Source organism: Boleophthalmus pectinirostris, unplaced genomic scaffold, assembly GCF_026225935.1.
Source record: "Boleophthalmus pectinirostris isolate CB_2022bp ecotype Guang Dong unplaced genomic scaffold, ASM2622593v1 HiC_scaffold_20, whole genome shotgun sequence".
Lineage (NCBI taxonomy): Eukaryota > Metazoa > Chordata > Actinopteri > Gobiiformes > Gobiidae > Boleophthalmus > Boleophthalmus pectinirostris.
In genome coordinates, this window is record NW_026571153.1 from 31,226,181 (window position 1) to 31,239,824 (window position 13,644).

Sequence of the window (13,644 nt, forward strand, 5' to 3'; positions counted from 1 at the left end):
TTTTTAGCGAAAGATTTTTGGGGATTTCCCGTGTACTTTTAATACCCAAACAGCTTATTATCCCCCGTGTTGATAATTATTAGAGCCAGAGTCTAAATTGAGCATCTGTAGCTCGTTCTGGTGGGCGGGACCCGGAAGCCTCCATCACAGCGGGGGAGGTGTGTTCTGCAGCCGCCTCTCGCAGCTCCACAGTCGGCTCGGATCACGGAAGACGCCGCTATCCCGGTTCTCCTCGGTGCGGCTTTTTCAACTTACGCAAACGGGCTTTTTTTTCGTATCCTGCGTAACGTGACGAGGACGGGGGAGGAAACATGCCACTGTCGTGACTGGAAATCGCAATAAATTTATTTTTTTAAAGGAAAAGGGCGAGAGGAGACGGAGGAATATGGCCCACGTAAGCAACGGTTCCCCGGCCGAGGAGGAGGTGCGTAAAGCGGCATCGGTGTCTGGTAACCTGGGTTGAACTGCGGAGGACTAGACTTAGGTTAAAATCAGACTAAACTGGACCATCCTATAGAAATATGCAATACTTTATGATAAATTATATAGATTAAACTGAAAAAAACTGGAAGGACAAATGCAATCTGGAGCTTACAAGGGCATTTGGACCGGTCTAGACTGAACCAGGACTGAACCAGGTGCGAGCCACGTCTAAACCAAGTCTAAACCAGGTCTAAACTAGGTCTAAACCAGGTCTTATGAATGTCTGTATTACCCAAGTCCAGAATTTTAATGTTACCTGTAAAAGACATTACATAATCAGAAGTAAATCAATGTGGACATTAGAAAATTATTATCAGAAACTTAATAAAATAAGTGTTGTTTAAGATTAAATCTACTAGACTAAAATTAGGGTTAAATTGTGTTCAAATCCAGACAAGCCAGACTCTAAATAAAATAAAATGGAAAAAGTAGCCTAACTAAAAAGGTTGTATAGAAGTGTAGAAAATCAGATAATAATTGCTGCTCATTTTTTTCAGGTATCAATACTAAAAACGTCCCATTCACATTTTACGGGACAGAAATGAACCTTTCCCGGATAGTTTTAGAATGATCTTGAGCTGGATCAGAACAAGTATAAGAGCACATAGACTAGTATACGTCCATGGACCACTATGGAACCTACCTGGACTACAGATTATTATATATAGCAACATGGGAATAGAAAAGAAAGTAAAAGAAAGTGTGTTTTTTATTATCAGTGTGGTATTGAGACAGAGACATAATGTGAACAAGAATACGGTAGCTTAACCTTAACTGGAATTTTCTGTTACTTAGGATGGAGTGCAAAGGTTAAAATTCTTGGTCTATACTGGGTAAAATTAGATTATAGAAAAGACCAGCCCGAAAAAGAACATTGTGTAACACAGATTAAAGGGCCCATATTATGCTATTTTCTGATCTATGTTCTAATGTTGTTTCCTCATCACAAACAGACCTGGAGTTTTATTTTGTTTCATTCACACATGCGTAACACATTGCATTTTTAGGCTGAGTCTGTTCCACTTCGTGATGTCAGGAAGTGCTTAAACTCCATACACTTTCACTAGAATCATTTGGATCATTTCAGCTCTAGAATTGCCTATCTCTTCTGAAATAACGGTAAAAAGTAGCTGTTAATGTCACATGGTAGAACTGAGTATTTTGAGCGTTTGGAGATGTAGACAGACTAGTAACGCAGGATCACTCAAACACGTGTGAACAAAACAAAATACAACTCCAGGTATTTTTATGAGGAGGGAGCAGCATTAGAACACGGCTTAAAGCTCACAAGAGTCCATTTTGCCTAACTTAGTAGCTTTAAGAATAGGCAAATACATAGGACAGATTTCCCTGTGCAGCAAAACCATAAATTAATCTAATTTCCAAATCATAAAAAATACAGACCACATGTTTTTACTGATGGATGACTGGCTGTCGATCTCTCCATTAAAAGCTCCAGACTTTATAATTGACTACCGTATTTTCTACACTATAGGGTGCTCTGTATTGTAAGGCGCATTGTCACTGAATGGTCTATTTTTGAACTTTTTTCACATATAAACTGCACCGGACTATAAGGCACATTAAACGAAACACAACAGTTAGATAAGTCAGTCAAACTTTATTTGACGCGTTCACAATAACTCTCAACTTTGTTCAATTGTAACACATAAAAAAAATACTGTCTGAGACACTAAATTGTTAGTGTATTCACAATAACTCATAATAGTTCAAACAGTTGGGTGATTACGCCATCCATCACGCCCACATCCCTCTCGTCATTATCCGAGTCAGTGTGGTTACTGTTCCCTGGCAGTTCAGTGATGATTCTGGTCTTGGTGAAAGCTCGGACCACAGTTGATACTGATCCTTAGCCCAGGCGTCCACGATCCACTGGCAGATAAGTGGCTCGGCGCTGTCTCTCTGTCTTGGTGAATGTGTGTTCTCCTTCTCTCATCCACTCCTCCCACACAGCTCACACTTTTACTTTATAATAGTCTTGAGTTTAAAGTGGATGTTGTGAGCGTGTCTCTTGACAGGTGCATTTTGATATTAAAAGGAATCACAGTATGTATTACCCCTGATGCTCCTGACTACGGGAGCCATAATGCTGCAAGTGGAGCGGCTTTGTAGTTTACTAAAGTCGTACTAAGACACCCCAACAAATTCATATATAACGCGCTCTGGGTTATAAGGCCCGCAGTTGTTTTTTGATTAAATTGAAGGCTTTGAAGTGCACCATATAGTGCGGAAAATATGGTATTTAGAATCACTGTATCTCTGTGTGTTTATATTATAATGAATAGCTCGGGCCTATTACTACATAATGACTTCACGTATGGATCATTTCTCTTTCTAAATGACTTCTCTGAGCCTGTAATGATCCACTGTTTCTCACAGGTTTCTGCTTAGTTTGTCTTTTAACACAATGGGGCAGAAAATCAGATCACGGAGCCCACACAGACTCCTGTTTTAATTGGAGTCACGGGACCAGAAGTACTCCATTGTGTTACCTAAAGGTGCATTGTGTAACTTTTTGGTTGGGTGTCCATCACCTGATTGTTTCTGTGGATGTTATGTCATTGCTTTGCCTAGAATGTTCCGCAGTTTGGCATTAAACAGCTCTACTTTACGTTTATTTAATTACAGGTGGTTTTAAAGCTCAAAAATACATAGAACAAGTAGAAGAAATACATTCTGACTGTGAGCAGGGTCGCCTCTCCCCAGATCTGACCCGCAACTTGGTCTGGTTTGGTCTGCGTGAAGATGGAAAGGTTTAATGCCATATTGCGAAACATTCCAGACAAAGCAGTAACATCAACAAGCATTTGATGGACCCTTCACCAGAAAAGTTTACGTAAAAGTACAGATAATCAAGTCAAAGTAAAAGTATCACATGAAAAAATCTACTTAAGTAAAAGTATTTAAGTATGTTTAAAATGTACTGTAGTTTTTATTTGTTTAGTTTTGTTTGCCCAGACTACAAATGTGTTAAATAAAAATAAACCCTCAGCCTTTTCAGCAGGTCTCAAACTATAATAAAAAATGCTTTTACTTTTCAGTCCAGTTGTATGTAGTGGAGTAGAAAGTACAGATATTAGGGATGGGACAAGACAGTTTCAGCTCACAAGAACGAGACAAGATGAGATTTTGATCTTATTCCACAATTGTGACTTCACAGTTTTTGGTTTATTTCATTTTCTAGTTGTTATTGTAGCACTGCGTTTTGGAATGACAGCTTCTCAAAGTCAACCTCTTTTTTTTATCCAAGGCAAATGTAAAAATGTGAGGGGAAAAAATCTCACGAGATCATTTTCCACACGTGTGCACGATCTTGTTGTACGAGATCTTGTCCCACCCCTAACAGATACCTGCTCTCAAATGTAGTGAAGTAAAAGTAAAAGCATCAATCATAAAACCTACTCAAGTAAAGTACAGATACCTCAGATTCATTCTTAAACACAATACTTTACTATTTTTACTTTGTAATGTTCCACCACTGCACAGGACGGTCGTATAATAAAGGTCTGGACTTGCTCTGCTGACCTTGATCAAGTTTGACTCAACATGGAGATTCAGTCGTTTGTAATCTGGTGTTTTTGATGGAGAGTTCTTACACCCAGTCCTCTGTTAGGGAGTGTGTGGTCTGGAGCAGAAATCAGACCTTGGAGAAAGAAGTTTGATTCGTTTAAAAATGTGAAACGGCATTTATTAAACGTTTGATTCAGTTCGGGGAATTTGAAAGCATCATATTTGTTTTTATAGAGTCTTATAGACAATAACATGGAATCAGAAGGTGGAAAAAAAAGTCTTTGATTCATATCTTCAGCCAGCCATAGCTCTTGTCAGAATGCGTCACTCTGAATTGAGTCCTTCACATTATCGATCTGAATGGCTCTCACTGAAAGAGATCAGGAAAAGGTGGAGCATCATGACGAGTATTTGAATCTGATTGGTCGAAGCGTCACAACAGCGGAACACACCAAAAGAGAGAAAAGTAGCTTCCCTGTATCTTCCCTGCCCATAAATGCACAAATCATGTTTTTCACGTTTTATACACATTTTCCCGCACGTTTTCTGCATGTTTTTCTACATGTTTTTCACACGTTTTTCACACTTTTTTCACAAACTAAATAGTTCATAAATAGTCCATAGGCTCAAACTTCAGTGCTGCTCTATGACTGGTCCAATCTCTGTCCCATCTGCAGCCAGGACGTATCACGTCATCAAGAGTCAAGATGGATTCTCGTGAGTTTGTGAACTCACAGATATGGTGAAAATCCATTTTGCTGTGTACGGCTCCAGCCTCATACCAAACCCGTTGTGTTGTATTGTATATCAGTGTTGCTGTGTTGAACATGGGTTAAGTGAATGCATTTATGAATGTGAGTCTAATCTGATTAGGCCCAGAGTCAGCAGACACGATAACAGGATAACAACAGGGGAACAATGAGGGACTATGGACCAGGACTGACCAGTACTGGACCAGGAATAGACCAGGATGGGACCAGGACTAAAGCAAGACTATACCGCTGTGGTATGGGATTTTGACCCCGGGGAATCATTAGAATCAGCACTTTTCACTATTCTCATGTTATTTCTTTGTATTTCTTCTTATTATGTTTGAACATTCCACAGTCTATAATTATTTTTGATTATATGCTATTAGGTTCTTTTTACAGACCAAGAGTTTGTTTTTCATACCTGACAGTTTCGACTGCTCACTAGCACTCTTCCTCAGAGTGGTCACGTGACCAAACACCAGCGCTTGATTAAAGAAGCAATCGAAATACGGAAACATGTCCATGGGACTATAAACCGGGACAAGGGACTTTTTTACTCTCACACACCTGGGATACTGTCCTGAGGAAGTGGGACTGCAGATGGCGCTGTCGTCCTGCCTCCACCGGTAGGAAGACAGCACCAAAACCTGTTTAAATCAGCTGACCGGACACGTCACAGCATGACCCCTCTGAGGAAGACCGCTAGTGAGCAGTCGAAACTGTCAGGTATGAAAACAAACAAAAAAATTACCTAATAACATAAAATATCGGAAGACCAAATGAATCACATTGGACTATTTTGATCATAATAGAAAAGTATCATGTTCACACTGTTGTTGGCCTCCACAAATATTAGGGATGTAACAATATCCAAATGTCACGAATCACGATATTATTACAATGCGCATCTCAGGGTACGATATTTATTGCGATATTTTGGAGACACTAATAGAACTGTAGATAGGATACTTAGTACTAGGGCTGTGCAAAAATAAAGAAATATCGATATATCTTATCATTTAATGTGATGATACAGTATCGATATCGTGGGCTGCTGTATCGATATATCACCAAGAGTATCTTTTGGTATATTTTACTAAATTGTCATTGGTTGAGCGGTCAGATCCACTGACCCACAGGTTGAGCTGGTGTGATTCCAGCTCCCACAGATGAATGCTGTCATTGTGTCCTTGGGCAAGACACTTAACCCACCTCGCCCCCCCCAGTGTCTGCGTACACCAGTGTGTGAATGTGTGTGTGAATGTGTGTGTGAATGTGTTTGTATGAATGTGAATGTGTGTGTGGGAATGTGTCTGTGAATGTGAATGTGTGTGTGAATGTGTGTGAATGGGTGAGTGGTTCCTTGTTGTGAAGCGCTTTGGAGTGCCTTGAAGGTGGAAAAGTGCTATAGAAAAATGTGACCATTTACCATAAATGATTTTGTTACAGTGCTACAGTTTTGTTGTTTGTAGGGATGGGTATGCGATTAAAATTTTCTTAATCGATCATCGGGCAAATTAACGATCAATTAATCATTAACGTTTTTATATTAAAATGATCATCATTATTATTAATATCTGCACTACTAATTTGCATAAATAAATTCAACTTTACAACATATAAACCATAACCACTCTAGAGCCACATCAGCCCCTTTGAGATTATAATGTGTTTAATGCAGCTTTGTGCAAGTCTTACAGAAACGAAACTTAAAACCACATGACTAATTTGCATAAACTAAGCGAAGAAAAAACAGCTCTTTTGCGCTGATACGGTTCAACTTCTGTCAGGACTAAAAGGCACGACTCAAGTGGAATATACGCTCAGCAACCTACATTCATTTATCGATTAAAATTGAACGTAATCGACGAAATTCTGGATTAATTGACTAATGATGCCCATCCCTAGTTGTTTGTTCAGAGGAAGACATTTTTTATGCAACACATTTTCCATTTTCACTGTTTTGATGATTAACTTTGCACAAGAAGTGGTTTTATGAGTTAGGCTTTATTTTTTATTGAACCGTATCAAATCGATTTGAATATAAATCGTATCCAATCAAAAGCTCACTACCTCGTGATATGTATCGTATCATGGCCTGTGTATTGAGGTATGTATCATATCGGCAACATCTTAATAATACCCAGCCCTGCTTATTGCTTTTAAAATACTTTGGTGCTAATCATTACTGTCATAATGCCAACAATTCAAGTCAAAAACATATTTCTTCATATTGTCTACACTGAAATGAATCATGGGATATGTAGTTCGCTATGTTTATTAAGTTGTTGGTACTATAAAACAAGTCACTTAAGCAAAGAAAATTGACAGCCCACGATATTATATTACGATATTGTTATTGTTACATCCCTACAAAATACTGCAATAAATTTAATATTGTGAGAGACATATTGTGTAAATATCGCATAGAGAAGTTAACATATTGTTACATCTCAATATCCACCCACAGCTTCTTGTTCACTGCCTTATCTTTACATTTATATTCAGTTTTGCACGAATGCAAAAACCACAGAGATAAAATCTGACAGGAAGTAGTGAATCTAACTTTGTGGTTGCCGGGCAATGTTGTGTGCACAGACTATTGCACAGAAATGGTATGGCTTTCTATTTTCATGGAGACCAAACCAGACCAAGTTACAGGTCAGATCTGTGGAGAGGCAACCCCGCTCACAGTCAGAATGTCTGTTTTTTAAGGTATTTTTGAGCTATAAAACCACCTGTAATTTAATACATGTAAGGTAGAGCTGTTTAAAGACGTACTGTGGAACTTTCCAGGCAGACCAATGACATCTCCATAGAAACGAGCAGGTAACAGATCCCCAATCAAAAAGTTACACAGTGCAGCTTTGAAATATTTATTCATTTTAGCACAACTCTCCAAAAATCACAGAGATAAAATTGGACAGGAAGTAGTGATGCTAACTTTGTGGTTGCCGGGCGATGTTGTCCACAGAAAATGTTCAATATGATTTCTTTTAAATGGGGCAGCACCCGTTTCATGTGAATATGTAAATATGTGTTGGTGAGGAGCGCTGTTTGAGGTCTGATGCAAATAGAACCACAGGCTTCACAAAAGGAAACAGGAAGTCACAACTTCACCAAACCCGAACTGTGGTAAACTGTACCTTCTTTCACCCTTTTTGGTCTGGAGCCAAATCACTGGATCTTGAAACATAATCCCTATTTGAATCATGGGAAAAATCATTACAGTTATTCAGGTATTAAAAAGTATCAGTGTTATATTGTATCTATTAGTGTGTATTATTACTTTATATGAAATTGTATTCATTAGATTATTATTTTGCATGTTAAAATGTTCATGTGAATATTGATACTGTGTGGTGACGCGCTGTGTGGTGACACACTAGGGGTGTTCTTTATGTATCTCTATTGGCAGAATGTTCAGTGGTTACCATGGTGACACAATGACAGACAAGACAAAGTTTTAAGATAGTCTGAAAACTCAAAAAGAAATACAAAATGGATTTAAAGAGCACATTTTCAGGAGCCTGTGATCAGTTGAAGTTTAGGAGTTTGATTTTCAACCAAAACGTAAGAGCGACTAACTGAAAAAACTATCGACTAACAAATTTTATGTGAGAGGGATTTGTGTAACAACACAAATCAGCTCACCTATTGTAGTTCCAAGTAAATCAGCTCTTTCTTGTCAGATTATGTTATAATTAGGGCTGGGCAAAAATAAAAAATATTAATCACATGAGTTTGTTCGTGAGCAATAAACACAACACTAGTTATCATTTCTACATCATTGTTATAAACTTGGACTAATATTTCTTGGAAAACAAAGTGTTAATATAATGGAATGGAAATGGAACAATCAAAGTTTTTCTTCCAGTGGTATCTGGATAAATCAGTGACTCCCCCTGCAGCACTGAACAAACACCTGCAGGACCTTCGGTGGATGGAAGGAAGTTTGAGATTGACAGTTATCTTAGCCAATCATATTTCACTGACTTATGGGCGGGGTCATATCCCAAAATCTTCCGGGTCATCGCGAATACCCTGTGATAGCAAATATAAGCGAGACCGCAGCGACGAAAACTGCACTGGACACCTCTATTTGGACGCCTCAGGGGCGTCTGGAAGAAGGAGAAGAAAGAGAAAGACTCGTGAACTAGAGCCCATGGCCCGGTCGGAGCTAGGAGCCCGTGGAAGCTCAGAGCCCACGGCTGGTCCGGGCCGAGCCCGCAGCCCGCACAGGCTCGGACACGTTGCATCTCACGTAGTCAGAAAAAAGTGAAAAAATTGTGAAGAAAAGATGTCAAACTTAAAGAAACACTTGTGGTGGACTTTTTCAAAATAAAAGCCAGTGAGCAACAGACATTTACAATAAAAAATAATAATTATAATAATAAAAACTGCTTAACGGATTTAAAATAATTGTTGGCGGTAATGAATTAGTTAGTTAAGGCAAAATTAACGCGTTAACGTGCCCGGCCCTAATTATAATAAAGCTCAGGTGAAAGTCTGACTTGAGTAACAGAGCTTCAGATAAAGCAGTGCCTCCAGTTAGCATTCTACAGAAATAGAATGTTAAAACCATACTTCAGAAACAAGCGGGAGGAGGCCAGAGTCGGGTTTGTGGAGATGCGAGCCTGCTCATATGAAGGGCAAAGGTTTTTCAGTGCAGTTTTGACCTCAGTTTAGTCTGTAAAGGCCTGTAACGACAACAGATTTTGCTGGACGATTAATTGACAAAGAAGTTATTGTGATAAATTATATTATTGAAATTTTGAGACCATTTTCAACTAATATAATGACAGTGGAATAAAATGCAAATACACCCTTTCAAAGATCAATAAACCTTACTTTCTAAAGAGCATTTAACAAAGGAACCGCAAGACAACCAAAAACAATAGGCCTTAATAAAATAGACTTGTTAACATAAGAATAGTCTCATGTAGCAACAACAAGGTTAACAAAAAATGGACTTGAATAAACCATTGTTGAACCAAACACAACTAAAACAATAAATCAAATGGATTATTAAGTCTCTGTAACAAAATTGTCCCAAAAAAATTGCTCTCTATCAGTGGTACGTCTTAAAATGTTTGTATTATCCCACTCTACTTGATCCTATTTAACTATTTTTGTCCGATGAAAGCAAACAAGCATGCAAATAGAAATTATCGCAGCCAGAAAAGTTATTTAATTAATTTATTGATTATCGTTACAGGCCTATCTGTAGTAAAACGCTGCTTTACATAAGTACAGATCCTGAGTCCTTGAATGTGTCATGAATGCATTTTTGGGCTAATCTGATTTAGTCTGTGCTTTTCTCGTGTATTTTCATGATATTTGTTGCCGGCAGAAACAGACAGACAAACGTGTGTGTGTGTTTTTGTGGATTCCTGGGTAAGTGGATGATTGACGCACAGAGAGGTGATTGTGCAGGACATGTGGAGAGAGAGTGGTCTGACGTGACACATTTTAAACAAATGCGACTTCTGCTTCTCCTCTGATACACATGGTCTTAAAGAGCCTATCACAGGGTGCGTTACTCATTTCACAATTAAGATCATTATATTTAAGATTTTGCTTAATATTTTACAATTTTTCTCCCAGACTGGCGATTTTTTAGGTGTCATTTTCATAAGGTGTCATAATACACATTTTCAGCTTCCTAGCTCTATTTTTTTATGAAGTTATTGTCTCTCAAAAATGTTTATAAATTAAGGTGTCTGAAAAAATGGGCATGGTCCCAAAATATCAACGGGCCATAACTTTAGAAACGACTCAAGGGATTGAGCTAAAATTTGAGATTCTTTCATTTGGTCATTTTAGAATTGTTTTGAATTTTTTTCAGCCAAATCTGAGATGGCTCATAGGGGAGATTCCTTGAAAATGGCTGATTTCATATGGACTGACCCTATTGCGATATTATGGAGACGCTAATCGAACTGTTGATAGGATAATATTTTACCATTTTTCTCCCAGACTGGCCATTTTTAAGGTGTCACATTTTACTTCCTGGTTGGAAATCATGTCATCACGCTAGGGGAACTATTACTCAGCAACCATGAAGCACACTAGGCCAAAACTCCTCTAATCTATAATATAAGAAATTATTATTTAACCAATGGAAATATAAGAAAACATCTTTATTTTGTTGAAATTGTGTTCAAAATAAAACATTTTTAGAAAGTTTTAAAATGCAGACTTCACAAATTCTTTGTTAAATCCGGATTTTGTCTTGGTTTAATTCTAGTGGTTTAGACCTAGTTTAGTCCTGTCTTGATTTAGTCTTGCTTTAGTCCTGTTCTAGTCCTGCTTTAGTCTTCATTTAATCATAATTTAGAACTGCTTTAGTCTTGATTTAGTCTTGATTTACTCCTGCTTTTGTCTTAATTTAGTCCTGCTTTAGTCTGCTTTAGTCTGCTTTAGTCCTGCTTTAGTCTTGATTTAGTCCTGCTTTAGTCTTGATTTAGTCCTGCTTTTGTCTTAATTTAGTCCTGCTTTTGTCTTAATTTAGTCCTGCTTTTGTCTTGATTTAGTCCTGCTTTAGTCCTGCTTTAGTCCTGCTTTAGTCCTGCTTTAGTCTTGCTTTAGTCTTGCTTTAGTCCTGCTTTAGTCCTGCTTTAGTCTTGATTTAGTCCTGCTTTAGTCTGCTTTAGTCTGCTTTAGTCTTGATTTAGTCTGCTTTAGTCTGCTTTAGTCTTGCTTTAGTCCTGCTTTAGTCTTGCTTTAGTCTTGCTTTAGTCTTGCTTTAGTCTTGATTTAGTCCTGCTTTTGTCTTAATTTAGTCCTGCTTTAGTCCTGCTTTAGTCTGCTTTAGTCTTGATTTAGTCCTGCTTTTGTCTTAATTTAGTCCTGCTTTTGTCTTAATTTAGTCCTGCTTTTGTCTTAATTTAGTCTGCTTTGTCTTTTTAGTCCTGCTTTAGTCTGCTTTAGTCTGCTTTAGTCCTGCTTTAGTCTTGCTTTAGTCTTGCTTTAGTCCTGCTTTAGTCCTGCTTTAGTCTTGATTTAGTCCTGCTTTTTAGTCTGCTTTAGTCCTGCTTTAGTCCTGCTTTAGTCTTGATTTAGTCCTGCTTTAGTCCTGCTTTAGTCCTGCTTTAGTCCTGCTTTAGTCTTGCTTTAGTCTGCTTTAGTCTTGCTTTAGTCTTGCTTTAGTCCTGCTTTAGTCCTTTAGTCCTGCTTTAGTCCTGCTTTAGTCCTGCTTTAGTCCTGATTTAGTCCTGATTTAGTCTTGATTTAGTCTGCTTTAGTCTTGCTTTAGTCCTGCTTTAGTCCTGCTTTAGTCCTGCTTTAGTCCTGCTTTAGTCCTGATTTAGTCTTGATTTAGTCTTGATTTAGTCCTGGATTAGTGTTGCTTTAAATCATTGTTTAGTTCTGGTTTAGTCCTGGTATAATTATGGTTTAGTAATGTTTAGCCCTGCTTTAATTCATAGTTTATTTCATGTTCAGTTCTGGTTTAGTCCTGTTTGGTTTAATCCCGATTGAGTCCTGTTTGTCCTGGTTTAGACCTGATTGTCCTTGTTTAGACCTAGTTTGTTTAGTCCTGATTTGGTCATCTTTTAGTCCTGGATTAGTTCTGCTTTATTCATTGTTTAGTCCTGGTTTAATCATGGTTTAGTCATCTTTTGGTCCCGCTTTAGTGTAGTTTTAGTCTTGATTTAGTCACCTTTTATTTAGTTTAGTTTAGTGGACTGGACCTGCTTTAAGTCATTGTTAAATTCTGGTTTAGTCCTGGATGGTTTAATCCCAGTTGAGTCCTGTTTGTTCTGGTTTGGAACTGGTTTAGTCATATTTTAGTCCTGGATTAATTCTGCTATATTCATTGTTTAGTCCTGGTTTAATTATGGTTTAGTCATCTTTTAGTCCTGCTTTAGTCTAGTTTTCGTCTTGTTTTAGTCACCTTTTAGTCCTGGATTGGTCCTGCTTTAAGTCATTGTTAAATTCTGTTTTAGTTCTGGTTTAGTCCTGTTTGGTTTAATTCCCGATTGAGTCCTGTTTGTCCTGGTTTAGACCTGTTTGTCCTGGTTTAGACCTAGTTTGGTTTAGTCCTGGTTTACTCATTTTTAGTCCTGCTTCAGTCCTGTATTAGTTCTGCTTTATTCATTGTTTAGTCCTGGTTTAATCATGGTTTAGTCATCTTTTAGTCCTGCTTTATCTTAGTTTTAGTCTTGATTTAGTCACCTTTTAGTTCTGGATTGGACCTGCTTTAAATCATTGTTAAATTCTGTTTTAGTCCTGGATGGTTTAATCCCAGTTGAGTCCTGTTTGTTCTGGTTTGGAACTGGTTTAGTCATATTTTAGTCCTGGATTAATTCTGCTTATTCATTGTTTAGTCCTGGTTTAATTATGGTTTAGTCATCTTTTAGTCCTGCTTTAGTCTAGTTTTCGTCTTGTTTTAGTCACCTTTTAGTCCTGGATTGGTCCTGCTTTAAGTCATTGTTAAATTCTGTTTTAGTTCTGGTTTAGTCCTGTTTGGTTTAATTCCGATTGAGTCCTGTTTGTCCTGGTTTAGACCTGTTTGTCCTGGTTTAGACCTAGTTTGGTTTAGTCCTGGTTTACTCATTTTTAGTCCTGCTTCAATCCTGGTTTGGTCATCTTTTAGTCCTGAATTAGTCCTGTATTAGTCCTGCTTTATTCATTGTTTAGTCCTGGTTTAATCATGGTTTAGTCACCTTTTAGTCCTGCTTCATCTTAGTTTTAGTCTTGATTTAGTCACCTTTTAGTTCTGGATTGGACCTGCTTTAAATCATTGTTAAATTCTGCTTAGTCCTGGATGGTTTAATCCCAGTTGAGTCCTGTTTGTTGTGATTTAGACCTAGTTTAGTCCCGGTTTAGTCCTGGTTTAGTACTGGATTAGTCCTGGATTAATCCTGCTTTATTC

The 13,644-nt window shown here is 37.9% G+C and overlaps 1 protein-coding gene across 1 annotated transcript in view; it reads left to right on the forward strand.

The window, feature by feature from the left end:
- The first annotated feature begins 189 nt into the window (after positions 1 to 189).
- The window catches only part of LOC110163436 (tetratricopeptide repeat protein 39B), a 45,041-nt gene continuing 31,586 nt past the window's right edge, over positions 190 to 13,644 (forward strand). The window contains exon 1 of the mRNA XM_020928392.2: positions 190 to 424. Within this exon, the coding sequence (XP_020784051.2) occupies positions 386 to 424 (39 nt within the window). The 5' untranslated portion in view covers positions 190 to 385. The remainder of the gene's footprint in view (positions 425 to 13,644) is intronic.